The sequence below is a fragment of the Myotis brandtii genome, unplaced genomic scaffold (assembly GCF_000412655.1).
Source record: "Myotis brandtii unplaced genomic scaffold, ASM41265v1 scaffold381, whole genome shotgun sequence".
Classification (NCBI taxonomy): domain Eukaryota; kingdom Metazoa; phylum Chordata; class Mammalia; order Chiroptera; family Vespertilionidae; genus Myotis; species Myotis brandtii.
Window position 1 is genome coordinate 535,447 of NW_005364633.1, and position 13,549 is coordinate 548,995.

Sequence of the window (13,549 nt, forward strand, 5' to 3'; positions counted from 1 at the left end):
GGGGTCCCAGACTGCGAGAGGGCACAGGCCGGGCTGGGGGACCCCCCTCCCCCCGCCCCCCGAGGGCACAAATTTTTGTGCAACGGGCCTCTAGTGTATATATATAAAGCTCATAAGCCCTGGGCTTTTTTTGCAAAAAACAGACTTGCTGGACTTATAACAGGTTTCTAATCACCTTCTCTTTGTTTGCCTCTCCCCCAGTCACAGAAGTAAAGGCTGTGGGTCCAGAGAAGGAAGGAGAAACCCAAACTCTGCAAGTTGGTGGGAGAGGCCCCCACGGCCACGGCCACGGCCACGGCCACGGCGAGATCTGGCCACAGCCACGGATCGGCCAGCAGGCAGTCCCTTTCCAGGAACCGCTGACACGCCACTTCCTCACTAAGGTTTTGACCTCCACGTAGTCTTTGGATCTTATAATTAAAGAGGAACTTCGTTTCCTTTAACCCGGTGAGAGGCTATTTTCCAAAATATAAAGAAAAGAAAGCAAACAGAAAGAACCTGACCTTCGCAGGGCTGGGAGCTGTAGTGTTTCCCGAAGGCTTTGTCCTTGGGGATGTCGGGATAGAGGTACTTCAGGGGGTTTTCAGGGACGTTTTCGGCCATAATAACCTTGTAGTCTCGGAGGATGTCGGCGAAGGGCAGCGCCGACAGCCGGCCCTTATTGTAGGGCTCCACAGAGTGGAACCTCACTTCTCCTGGGGAGACAGACAGCCGGTGGTCAGGTTTCCTCGGGCATCCTCTGTGGCCATGCCTCCTGCTCAGGGTGTCTTCACATCGTGGGTCATAACACAGTGCCAGCCCCCTCTGCAGTCCGACAGGACAGATCGCCCCATGAGCCAGGACACTGCCCCGTGGGAGGAAGTCACGGTCCCTGTGATCTGGGACAACTGTACCACGAATATTCAAACCCACTGACAAGCCGAATTGTTAGGGGCAGACATAGCATATTGAAAACAAATTATAATTACAAGGAATATTAACCGTGCTCTGTTAACCACGATGGCTCTGTTCTGATTAGAGAAAGCACATCGAACCTGGCTGGGAGCTGTGCGCCCTGGGACAGGGGAGCTCACATCAGAATGCAGTCCATTCTCCTTCTGAGAACTGCCTGTCATCATGGAAAGATTTACAACCTTGTGGCCGAGACAGTCTAGTCCGGAGGCACCTGCTCTTTACAACGGCCAGCCCCCATGGCCTGTAATCTGGTCCCGGGGTGCCCAGAGGCACCCACCCTCTGTGACCCCCCCCCCCCCCCCCCCCCCCCCCGGCCTGTTGTGACTGTCCCGTGCCCACTTTCCCATGCCTTTAATCCCCACATGATCTTTGTCCTCCTACCCAACATAAGCAGCTGGCTGATGGTGGGGGGCGAGCAGATGTTTGAGGCTGACCTGCTGCTCTCCCACGCTGCCGGCAGGATTGGAATAAACGCACATATGAGTCAACCCCCTCTCTACTGAATGGGCTCAAGTAGCGACAGGCAGCCAGGACCCCTTGGTTGTCTGGTTACAGAGCAAGACCCCAGGCACTGAACACGGAAACACCAGTGGCCAAGGCCCACAGTCCCTGCGCAGGAAGGCCCCGCGAGCACGCACCGCTCTCAGCGTGGTCCACCCACGTGAAGGTGATCCCGCCCAGGTGGCTCTCGCTGAACCGCAGCAAGAAGGTCCCAGGCATCTTGTCCTTCAGCAGGAGGCGCTCCTTCTCTTTGCTCACAAAGCCCATGACACACCTGGGAAGGCAGCAATGGGTCGTATTCTCTGATCAAGGGCAGTCACTTAGTGCATTTGCATTCTCCATGAATGAATCCACAAAGAGCAGACCTAAATTTGCTTTGGGAATAACCCAAAGTTAATTGTGTCTGAAACAGTCGTCTTATACAGAGTAAAGTGAACATCAATATTCTGTGAGGAACGGAAGACACGGCAGCGATTTCCCCGCCACAACAATTCAACATGTTTAAAAAGAGAAGAAAAAGAAAGCCAACAGCATAAAAATAAACACCTAGTGAACTCGCATGCAAAACATAAGCCATAACTCACCCATCGATCCAAAGGGGGAGAATGTGCTTCTTAATGAGATCTAGTATCGCTTCCAGCCATGTCCAGAAGGTGAACGATTTGCCAGGTAAGTGTTCCTGTCAGCAGAGACAGACACAGCACAGAATTATTCCCCAGGTGATGCTGATGGAATAATTCAAGTCCCTTTTTCCAGGGGAAGAATGTCTTTTTTTAAAAAATATATATTTTATTGACTTTTTACAGAGAGAAAGGGAGAGGGATAGAGAGTTAGAAACATCGATGAGGGCTGGGCTATTCCGGTCAAGGGCATGTACCTTGGTTGCGGGCACATCCCCAGTGGGGAGTGTGCAGGAGGCAGCTGATTGATGTTTCTCGCTCATCGATGTTTTTAACTCTCTCTCTCTCCCTTCCTCTCTGTAAAAAATCAATAAAATATTTAAAAAATAGCCCAAATTGCAAACATCAATATCCAACTGGTTGTTTACAGTGTATTTCCACAATCTTAAAACATTCTTATCTTTCCAAATTAAATGCATGCCGCAGCCCTAACCAGTTTGGCTCAGTGGATAGAGCATCGCCCTGCGGACTGAAAGGTCCTAGGTTCGATTCCGGTCAAGGGCATGTACCTGAGTTGCAGGCACATCCCCAGTAAGGGGTGTGCAGGAGGCAGCTGATCAATGTTTCTCTCTCATTGATGTTTCTAACTCTCTGTCCCTCTTCCTTCTTCTCTGTAAAAAATCAATAAAATATATTTAAAAAGAAAATAAATGCATGCCGCAGGTGAGATGAACAGACTATCTACAGTTGCCAGCTAGAGAAAAAGGAGCACTGTTAAAAAAGACTATAAATGCCGTCCCCCCTTCCCCTGCAGGTACCTTGCAGAACTTGGACCAGGTGAGATGACCATCACTGTAGCTGGACTGGGCTACAATGAAAGAAAAGAATGATGTCTTTATTGAACAATGAGACTCTTCAATTTGGTGCTCAATTTAGATTTTCCTCCTTCTCTCAAGCATTTCTCAAGCCCCTGCTCTGTGTTTATAGAGTATTTAGTGCTAGAAACAGTAAACATCTGTCATGCAATTTATTATAACGGGGCGAATTCTTTTCCATGGAGGAGCTACAGATAGCTATAGGAAGGGGGTAGGTGTCTAGGACCGAGCCTCCATGAATGGACAGGAAATACATCGTCCGAGGAGAAGGAGGGGCCCCTCCAGTAGCAAGAATAATGTAGGATGAAGCATACTGGACATGAGTATGGTTTATATAAAAGACAGTCAGCCCTGGCCGGTTTGGCTCAGTGGATAGAGCGTTGGACTGTGGACTGAAAGGTCCCGGGTTTGATTCCCGTCAAGGGCACATGCCCCGGTTTTGGGCTCGATCTCCAGTGGGGGGCGTGCAGGAGGCAGCTGATCCATGATTCTCTCTCTTCATAGATGTTTCTATCTCCCTCTCCCTCTCCCTTCCTCTCTGAAAATATATTAAAAATATATTAAAAAAAGAAGACAGTCAGAGCAGCCTAGTGTTGGTGAATAAACATAAAACCAATTTGCATAAGTAGACGAAGCCAGATTCCAGGAGTGCTAACTCTTCCCATGAAGAGAATGGTCGAGCCATCTATTAGGCAATAAGGAGCCATGGGCAGTGAAAGGATCCAGGAAATTCTATCTAAATTTTCCTTCCTTCCTTCCTTCCTTCCTTCCTTCCTTCCTTCCTTCCTTCCTTCCTTCCTTTCTTTTTTCTTTCTCTCTTTTTATAGAATGATGTTTTTGTTTAGTTTTAAAATATATTTTTATTGATTTCAGAAAGGAAGGGAGAGGGAGATAGAGATAGAAACATCAGTGATGAGAGAGATCATTGATTGCTGCCTCCTGCACGCCCCCTACTGGGGATCAAGCCCACCATGTGGGCATGTGCCCTGAATTGGAATCTAATCGTAACTTCCTAATTCATAGGTTGATGCTAAAACTATTGAACCACACCGGCTGGGCTCTATCTAAATTTCTAAGAAAATTATACTCATAAAAATACTTTGATAAAGATCTGAAAGTATATGGTGGCTATCTATGCTACATATTTAAAAGATTTATTCACTCACTAACAAATATAAGTTGAGTTCCTACTACTGTGGCTTATGAATTAAATAAGGATCCAAAAGGATATCTACATTAGTAAATGTTGTAACATTCTTAAAGTCCTGATCTGTTTAAAAGCCTATTGATCATATACAGTCACAGTACCAGCGGCAGCCCAGCATCAGCTGTGCGTCCAACTTAACCAAATCACACAGGTTTCAATGCTGCTCAAATGCGTCCTTGCCCCACTTTAACTACAAATCTATGCAAACCCAACTATTTTTTTGGTGCTAAATGTGTTCACCCTAAACTTGTCAAAATATAGGGTATCTTTTAAAATTCTTTTAGAAAAAGCTTAACACTATAGTCACTACACTGAGTACCAATGTCTCTATTTTGCAAACGTTAGAAATGTCAAAACTGAAATGTTCTTGCTGGAAAGGATTAAGTGTTACCTGGTGGGTTTTAATTTCCATTAGATCTTGTGGCCCTGGAATCAGCGCTTTTCCAGTTGGTTAAGGGTCCCTGTGATATGAATATGAGAGATCCAGGCGCCATCAGGACTGCCCGTCATATTCAGCGGAAATGGCATAAGAACACCCCGGAGACTGGAGTGTGGGGTGGGAAGGAAGGGGCTTTAGGCCTGGACAGGCCTCGCCCGTGTCTTCACGCCACGACACAGCAGCCATGCAGCGGTGGCAAGTTACTGACCTACCCTCATCTATAAGATCAGTATTCTGCCTTCAAGAACGCTTGAAGGATAATAGAGCAGTCAGCCCTGTGCCTGGCGCTCAAGAAATCGTGGTGATCACTGTTATGACTAATAGAAGCAACGTCACCCCGGCGCTTTACAGCACGGAGCGCCACGCACAGGGCCCAGGCCTCGGCACCGGGCACTCACCTGTCAGCTTCTCCGCCAGCATGTTGAGCTGATCGGAGTTCAGGCCACGCCCCACGTACGAGGAGAACTGCCAGCTCATCACCTCCAGGAGCTGGCTCAGCGTGGCCGGGGGAGGGTTGTTAAAGAAAACCAAGTTCTGAAATAGAGTCGGAACGGGGGTTACATGTCACATCGCACACCCTGCGATCCAATAGATTGCTGATGTCAACTCCTTAGGCCAACCTGAGGGAGCAGCGCGGACACAGAGGGGAAGCTGAGTTAGTTTGCAGGGAGGCTCTGGAGGCGGTGCAGCTGTCTCAGGAGCTCTGTGTGATGCATCCCCAGAGTCCTCCTCCAGGAGCAGAGGGGAGCTGGGATGGCTGGTGCTGAGTGGGAGGGTGGCTTTCTTGAAGAAGAAGGATTGGGGGGGGGGGGGGCAGCCCCAGGGCACTCGTAGGCTGGAGAACAGAGAAGTATCCCGTCTCCCTCCCACATCCTGGAGTTGGGTGAAGAGCTCTGAACGCCTGTAGCTCCTAGGCAATGACGTTTCATTTCAGGGGTGTTGGCTGTTCTTGGCTTTAAAGACGGGGTGACTTCTCTAGTGAGTTCTGTCTAGAACAAGGCCTTGCCAGCACAAGGCCGTCCTGGGCAGCTGGTCTGTCTCAGATGCCAGGGCCCGGAAGCGGGGAAGGAATAGCATAGCGCTGAGTCATTGTCCATGCTGTTTCCTTATCAGGAAAGACACGAGAGCTGACTCAGCCTGCCTGTTCTCATGGCCGGACCAGGTAGAAGAATTCTTCCCTTTGGAAGGAACATTGGCTTTGAGTTAAGAAGAAGAAATGTTGTTATTTGCATCTGACCTCTTTTCTCTAGACCCTGGTGGTTTCCAGGACGACGCACTGAGGTTTTGTAAGAGGGATCAGCGGGAAGTGCTTACTCATCTTTTTTGCCACGCCCTCCCCTGCTTGTTGGTTAAGAAAAGCATCTGTTGTCTGCTTGAGGCCAAGTTCCAATCAATGTCTCAAGTAACCACAAGATAGCACTGAAACCCACCTGGAGCCTAGAATGGATTAAATCTGTAATGAATGTCAATGGGTTAAATAATTACACAATCAACTCGAAAATCTGCACCATCAGAGTGTAGTTAGGCAACACCGATGTCCATTCTAGTTACTTGTTTGGAAAACAGTTCTCTGCCTCCGTCGAAGGGTCTGTGTGAGGTGTGGGCAGAGTAGTGAACAGACAAGCACAGCAGCCATCACATTCTGGAGCACGCGTCTCCCGTAGCCCAGTCAGCCGTCGGCAGGGTGACCCCAGAGCTCCCTCTGATGCACATATTGGGGAGCTGACCAGACCCTCCGTCTGTCACCTTTGTTAGCCTGAACTCTCTCAGGGTCTACGCACATTTGAACATAATACTTTGAATCTGACATGAGAGAGGAATCATACAACTAGGTAGATTGGAGTTCTGAAATATAGCAACCCACAGGACATGCCGGAATTTTATTTACACACAGATTTTTTTTTTTTATGCAGATGGGTTTCGTGGACAAAGCAAATCCAATGGAATTAAAGGAGGAGAAATCGGAATAGAGACTCTACCTGGGAATCGTTGGTTGACACATTGTACCAGATGATGGATGCCCACGCGTTAGGTAACTGACTGACATTGGAAATCATCACCACAGGTAAGGAGCTGGTCTGGTTTTAAAAAAAAAAGCATAGTTATTACAGGTAGGTGCACCTTTACATGATTTTAGACTTGGCCCTCTCCCCTCAAGAGCTTTCTCCAGCCAACCCCACTGCTCCCAGCCTGGTGTCTGCACTGCCCCGGTCACTACGGTGATTTGTGAAGGCTCATGTGTGCTTGCCGAGCACATATGAGTCAAGGTACAGGGAGGAAAGCAGCTGTAGACACAGGAATCCTTTCTAAAGTGCTCGGCCAGTCAGCCTCTTTAATATCTTCCCTGAGACCATGTGAGTATCTATATTTTCTTACATCAGGTACTGCCTAAAACACAACTAATTCGAGCTTGTAACGATCTAGCCACTGTTCTCCCCATAAGTTACATGAAAGAATTGAATTTTAAATTTATCTCTGAGATGGATCAATATGTTCAAATTATGATCTGACATCTATTGAACATCAGTACTAGACATGGGAGTTTTAACTATAGAAGACGGTGAACACAAAGCATTATGGGAGATGGCGCTGTGTGGCCTGTTGGTGCAGAACTTAACTCAGTACTTTTGGTGTTGCAGCTTCCCATCTCATGGAAGAAACAGACTTTGACAGACTAGCCTGGGAGGCTGAGCAACTTTCATCAGTCCCTCCCCAGTAACAGAGGTTAGAAGGCCGTGGACAGTGAAATAACCATGGAGGAACTTCATAGCTCATGGAAACAAGTTTTGGGAAAAGAGATGAGTGAGGAATCCATGATCAATTTTATGAACACGTTTCCATTCAGTCAGACAAAACAGCAAAGGCGGAGCTCTAACATAATACATCCCACAAACAGGATTGTATTCAGGGTGTGTGACAGACACTGCACTTATTCGTTCATTTACTCAGCAAACGTTGAGCAACTGCTGTGTGGCAGGCACTGCGCTGGGCGCTGGGTGTGGAGGACCAATGAGACACGATGCCCCGCCTTCAGGGAGCTCACGGTGACCATGTTCACTGTCCCCAGGGTTTCTTTATTCCTTCCTTGAATTCGATGGTGAATGTTAAAAGAGGATCAAAACAAGGTGCTCTTGGTGTTCCTATTATTTATCTTTACGTTAGAAAAGTCTTTCTGAGGGATTTGTATGTGGGAGTTAAATTTTTGAAAATACATCACGACGTGACATCATGGCTCAAGGACACTGGTTTCTCTTCAGGCGTTCCCCTGAGTATCCCCGACTCAGGAAATCCCAGGAAACAAAACACACACACAATCTTCCCAACCAATCATTCACTAGGCCTGTGTATGGAATTCCTAATGCCTGTGAGATTTTTATCATTCAGATTCAACCAGAATAGTCTATGTTGACTGATTTGTAAGCATTTGACGTATTGATTTTCTAAATTAAAACAAAAATAAGGAATAGGGATGTACTAAGACCTAGAAAAGACTGAGGTTTTTATCTACAAACGCTGACCGGGTCCTGAAGACGTTAGTAGTAAATAGTAGATGTTTCTGGAAACCCCTACCTCCAGATCGATCGTCAGGCCGTAGAGGCAGATCTGTGCTTCAAAGGTGATGGAGTGAAGTTCCTCCGTCACCATGTGGCAGCCCTGGGGAGAGAGAAACGCGCCTTCACTCTCACAGACAAACACAGACGTGCTCTCTGTGACAGGCCTGCTTCTACTAGTAAAAATCAACACATTCTCAGAGTGTAAGCCCCCAACATTCCCCAGGACGCAACAGCTCCCCTTGTTCTTTCACAAGTTATGTAGAGTATGTAGCACAGAGTTTGGGTCATCTTCATTTCCACAAACAGAACAACGGTAAGTCTCCAAAACAATATACTTTCCAGCTTTTAAAATTCTAGCATGGTTTCATCAGCTGAAATTCAGATAAATAGCTCTTTCCTTTTTAACTTTCGGAGATTAGTCCTTTGACTTACCAACAAAGAACAAAAGCAAGCCGCTCGCGTGTGTGTGTGTGTGTGTGTGTGTGTGTGTGTGTGTGTAGCTACAACAGAAGCAGCTCGGTGTTATAATACATTTGTTTAAAAAGAAAGCAGGATTTCCTTCTGGTGACTGTTCCAGCTGGAAATGTCAATAGCATAACAGCTGGGGTTTTGTTTACTTTCCAATAGAGTGAAACCCTAATCTAGATCTCCCAGTGAGAGTGGGGGGTGAGGGTGGCAACAGGCTCCCTGCGCCCCTGAACCGGGGGTGGGAAGCGTTGGGCCCCTGAGGCTTGAGGGTGAAGAGGGCTGACCAGCAGGGGCAGTTATGAGCCCCAGTGCATTCAGTGAGGCCCATGCCTCCCCAGCCCCGGGCAGGGCAGGAGGTCAACTTTCTGGAGCCCATGAATCACAGGAACTGAAAGCGCGCTCTACGAGGTCAAGCTGAAGGCAGAGGTGAGGTGCTGAAAGGGGAAGATGCGGTAAAAGTGTACAGGAAAGCCTGGTGGGCGTGGCTCAGTGGTTGAGCGTCCACCTATGAACCAGGTCACAGTTCGATTTCCGGTTGGGGCACATGCCCAGGTTGTGGGCTCGATCCCCAGTGGGGGGCATGCAGGAGGCAGCCGATCAATGATTCTCTGTCATCATTGATGTTTCTATCTCTCTCTCCTTTCCTCTCTGAAATCAGTAAAAAGATATATTTAAAAAAACCCTGTATTGTTGAAAGTATTAGAGATGTTCCCCCCTTCCCCCTTCTAGCCCGCCCCTCACCCCAGGCCTTCACCACCCTATTGTCTGCACCTGTATTGTTGAAAGTATTAGAGATGTCCCCCCCTTCCCCTTCTAGCCCGCCCGCCACCCCAGGCCTTCACCACCCTATTGTCTGTGTCCATGGGTTATACATCTGTGCACACAAGGTCTTTGGTTGATCTCTTCCCACCCGCCCTCCCTGGTCCCTGATGAACCTTTAAGCACTTTGCCACGTGCCAGGACCTGCAGCTTTATCATCATCGAGAGCTCCTTGGCCTGACCCCAGGCTACGGAGCCAGAATCTCAACAAGACCCCCAGGTGGAATTTGTGAGAAAATCATTCTCGGTGTGGTGTATCCACGTTCGCCTCAAAAGGGATCTGAGAAATTGGGAGATGGTGTAGGAAGCTTAACCAATTTTAAAAAAAATCACCCCTGTGGGAAAATGAAAACAGAAGAGGAGTTACTCGACTAGAAGAGTCCGGGTGTGGGAGGGGGTGTGGGTGCAGAGTCAGCTCGGGGGAGCGGGGATCTAATACTGCGTTAGTAACAAGGCAGAACCAATCTGATTACATTTCAAATATTAAAAATGGTTCTCATATGATGGCATGGCTAACAGTTACATGAGGAAGACTTTACTGACAGCAAGTGTTAAACTGAGGGTTTGTTACGGAGCAGGAAGTACAGAATTAAAGACTCTGTCTCCCTTGGGTTCCATCATTGATACCTTACGTTGCCTGCAGGTAGTTAGATTCACTAGGTGGGCTGCTTCTTACTGGGTTAGTGAAAAGTGATGTTAGTGAAAATTCTGCTTAAAAACCCCTTAGGCCACCCTAAAAATTACTCCCAGCATATTCAGCACACCAAACACACAGCCCCACCCCCATGTTTAAACAAACAAACAAACAAACAAACAAACAAACAGCTGTTTCTTCGGTTGAGCATGAGATAAAATAGTTGGCTTGTGTTTAGGCACAAAATGGAACAAAACCCCACATATTTTACACAATAGAAAATCTCACTGCCCTATGCGATCCGAAACCTCCTGGCCATTACCAGGTGCCTCTCCCCCTCTCACTGAGGTCGATGGCAGCATGATGCAAGCCAGCGCAGAGCGGGCGAGAGGCCAGGGGCAAGTGCCCAGGAGACCACATGCCGTCTGTCTAAATATTAACCATTCTAACTCCAGTTAACAAACTGTGGGAGTGTGGCCAGCCTCCTGCTTTGACATCTAAGCTGCCACATGACCTCATCGGCCAGTTTTAATTTCTCCCAGTCTCCTGGGACCCTGTGGCCTGGGGAGAGAATGGTCACCCTAGCCTATTGCCCACCCCACTCTCCTCCACCTCTGTGAGGGCCTCATAGGCCACTGAGGCCTCCAAGCCCCTGTGCTTGTGCCTAGAGATGCTTGCGCTAGTGACACCCATGCTGGGTAGAATAAGGCAGAAGAGGCCCTCGCAGGCCCTGAAAGCAGGTTGAGGTCTTCCGGGCGAGAATTCTGGTCCTGGGCTCTGGGGGAGCAGGTTGTCTTGAACCCAAAGACCATTCCCTGTAGGGAGGCATGGCTGGAAGACAGCCAAAGGGAGCCTTTTTGAGTCTGAGGTCTCGTTCCTACCTGATTCTAGCCTCTAGTTTAAGTTCCATGATTAAATGTCAGTATGATGTGGTCATTCATCATGGGTAATTTCCTCAGATCTCTGAGTTACGGCAGCCATCGAGGTGTGAGCGCCCGGGCCTCCACAGACACTCAGGGCCGTCCATTCACTTTGGAAAACGAGGACATGCTTTAGGATTACATCACTGGACTGGGATGTAGATGGTGAGAGGTTTCCTCGGTGATTCAGACTAGTACCTGATATTTACTTAAAAATCCCTAATGCAACTGTGAGGCTCGTTTAGAACAAATCCATCCACGCAGCTGACTTACAGTGCACATGACTGGGGAAACGTGGCTCCAGCCAAAGGAAGCATCGTTAATTCTCAAACCCTGCATGGCCCCCGCTCACCGTCTCTATTACTCCACCGTGTAGTCCACGCCAGGACCCTATTCCGTTTCATGCTCCCGGGATTCATTCCTTACAGATCAGGAAACTATCACAGGTAAGATGGACCATTCATGTCTGTATTAAAGGCCATTCTAACCATCTGAGATGATTGTGGGGTTTAAAAGATCCACATACATGATAATTCTATGATATTGAATATTATAAAGGGCTCCACCTGGGAACAACCACAAGCGAATGAAAGGCAGGTACAGATGCTGCCATATTTTTTTTGTTTCCACTGTGCAGTACCTAATAGCACACCCTGAGCTCCTGGGATATGTTCACAAATGGTTATGGCTTTTGACATGAAAGGAAACCTCTGCTAAGCCAATAGGACTGGGGTAAGGGTGATTTCCATCTAAATTTCTGGCCATAATCTATGATATTGTTGCACATGGAAAACAATATGGGATAGGCCATAATTACAATACTCCGCTGCCTTTTGGAGCCTACTTTTATATATTTTGTGACTCTTCAACTGTTCCCATAGCACAGAAAGCAATGTTCGAGTCTGTGGCTTCTTTTCAATGTACATAAGAGTCATATTAAAATTCTGTCAACAGGGGGAGCTCAAAGAATAGTGTAAAATAGAATTATTCTGATCTGATAAACTTGAAAACAAAAGGGAAGAAATGAAAGGATTCTGATGTATACTGTACAATTTTGTTATTATTTGGAAAGTAAGAAGAAATACATTCAAGTTAATATACTAGTAAGTAGACAGTGTTAGTAAGACTGGTTGATTTTTCTATAGTTTTTCGTCTCTAGGGAAATCCAAGGTTTTGTTTTTACATCCATAAGGATCACAATGTATTGAATGTTTACATTATTCCCATTTGATTTAGTTGAGCTGCTAAGAGTTCAGAAGCATTGCGCTTCATCTAATCAGACTTAGTCAATATTACTCGGGGATGTCAGGCCGCATGAAGTGTCAATCACAACTCCCGCCCAAATTCCAGTTAGATGGGCTTTCATTTATCATGTGCTAATGTTTCAATCAGGAAATTCGGAAAACCATTATGGGTTTCTATAAGGTAGGAAGAATAGCTCCCACTTTTTTGGTTTACTGGAATATTCTTAAACTCAAAAGCTCTGTTCATGTGACATCTGGGTGTTCGAAGCTCTGCCCTACGCCAGGGGTCTACCCAGGGAGAAGGCTTAGCTCATCTTTGGTGGGGCTGCGAGATTTGCCAAATGATCTTTCCGACAAGATTAAGAGACTGAAGCATTCTGGGAAGAAAAAATGTGGAGCATGGAATCTGTCGTGAGGGATCTGTGTGGTTTTGTGGGTGGGTTAGATGGATTCTAGTTGAATGCAGGGTTTATAAAGTGCTTTTTCCCCCCAAATAATTCAAAGAGATGTTGCATAGGAGCTGTGAGGTATAAAGCCAGGAGGTAGGAGCCACACACCAATTGCGCCAGAAACCAGCCTCATTGCCTTATATCTGCCTTGTGTGGATGGCTTTACATTTGCAGCATCTCTGAGCAGAGAGCGTTGGGCAGTACTACCCTGATCTCTGAGAGGGAAAATGCAGTATTTCTCCAACAGATCATTTGTCAAGGATCGCATGTGCAGTCATGGCCAGAATGGACTCAGAACCAGGTTTCCTAACCCTAAGTATGTAGGGCACAGGCCTATGCCCTGGTATCTGGGCCAACGAGATCGACGGTCTCCAAGACCACTGCCACCCCAAGACCCGGCCACTCTAGCATTTACGGACTCAAATGTGAATACGTGGACTGCATCCATTTGTCCTTTTAATCAATTCATTCAGTGGAATGCAGACCTTAAATAGAAGAGCAAGGTAATTGATACCATGAAATAACGGTTTTCCACCTGTGGTTTTCACATCATCTGTCATGATGTTTGAGACTTAACTCTTATTTGTAGAAAATGAGTAATTTTAAGATACTTTATAACAAAGGAGGAGTGACTAAAGAAAGTATGGCACGCCTGTAAAATGAAATACAATACAATCACGTTAAACCATGTTCTTCAAGAGTGTTCAAAGTCATGGGAAGCTGTTCACCACATATTGCTATGTGGAAAAAAAGCAGGTTATGAAGCAATGTGTCTATATGAAATACATACAAAAAGTCTAGAATGATGTGAACCAAAATGTTAATAGTCATTTTCTTAGGAGGGTACTATTATCTGTAATTTCCT

At 46.8% G+C, this 13,549-nt stretch overlaps 1 protein-coding gene across 1 annotated transcript in view; it reads right to left on the reverse strand.

Moving 5' to 3' along the window:
* STAT4 (signal transducer and activator of transcription 4) overlaps positions 1-13,549 on the reverse strand; it is a 74,848-nt gene that overhangs the window by 5,494 nt on the left and 55,805 nt on the right. Inside the window, exons 14-20 of the mRNA XM_005872450.2 lie at positions 8,167-8,250; positions 6,576-6,674; positions 4,995-5,130; positions 2,894-2,943; positions 2,040-2,134; positions 1,593-1,729; positions 504-695 (exon numbers count right to left, since the gene is read on the reverse strand). Coding sequence (XP_005872512.1) covers positions 504-695; positions 1,593-1,729; positions 2,040-2,134; positions 2,894-2,943; positions 4,995-5,130; positions 6,576-6,674; positions 8,167-8,250 — 793 coding nt within the window. The remainder of the gene's footprint in view (positions 1-503; positions 696-1,592; positions 1,730-2,039; positions 2,135-2,893; positions 2,944-4,994; positions 5,131-6,575; positions 6,675-8,166; positions 8,251-13,549) is intronic.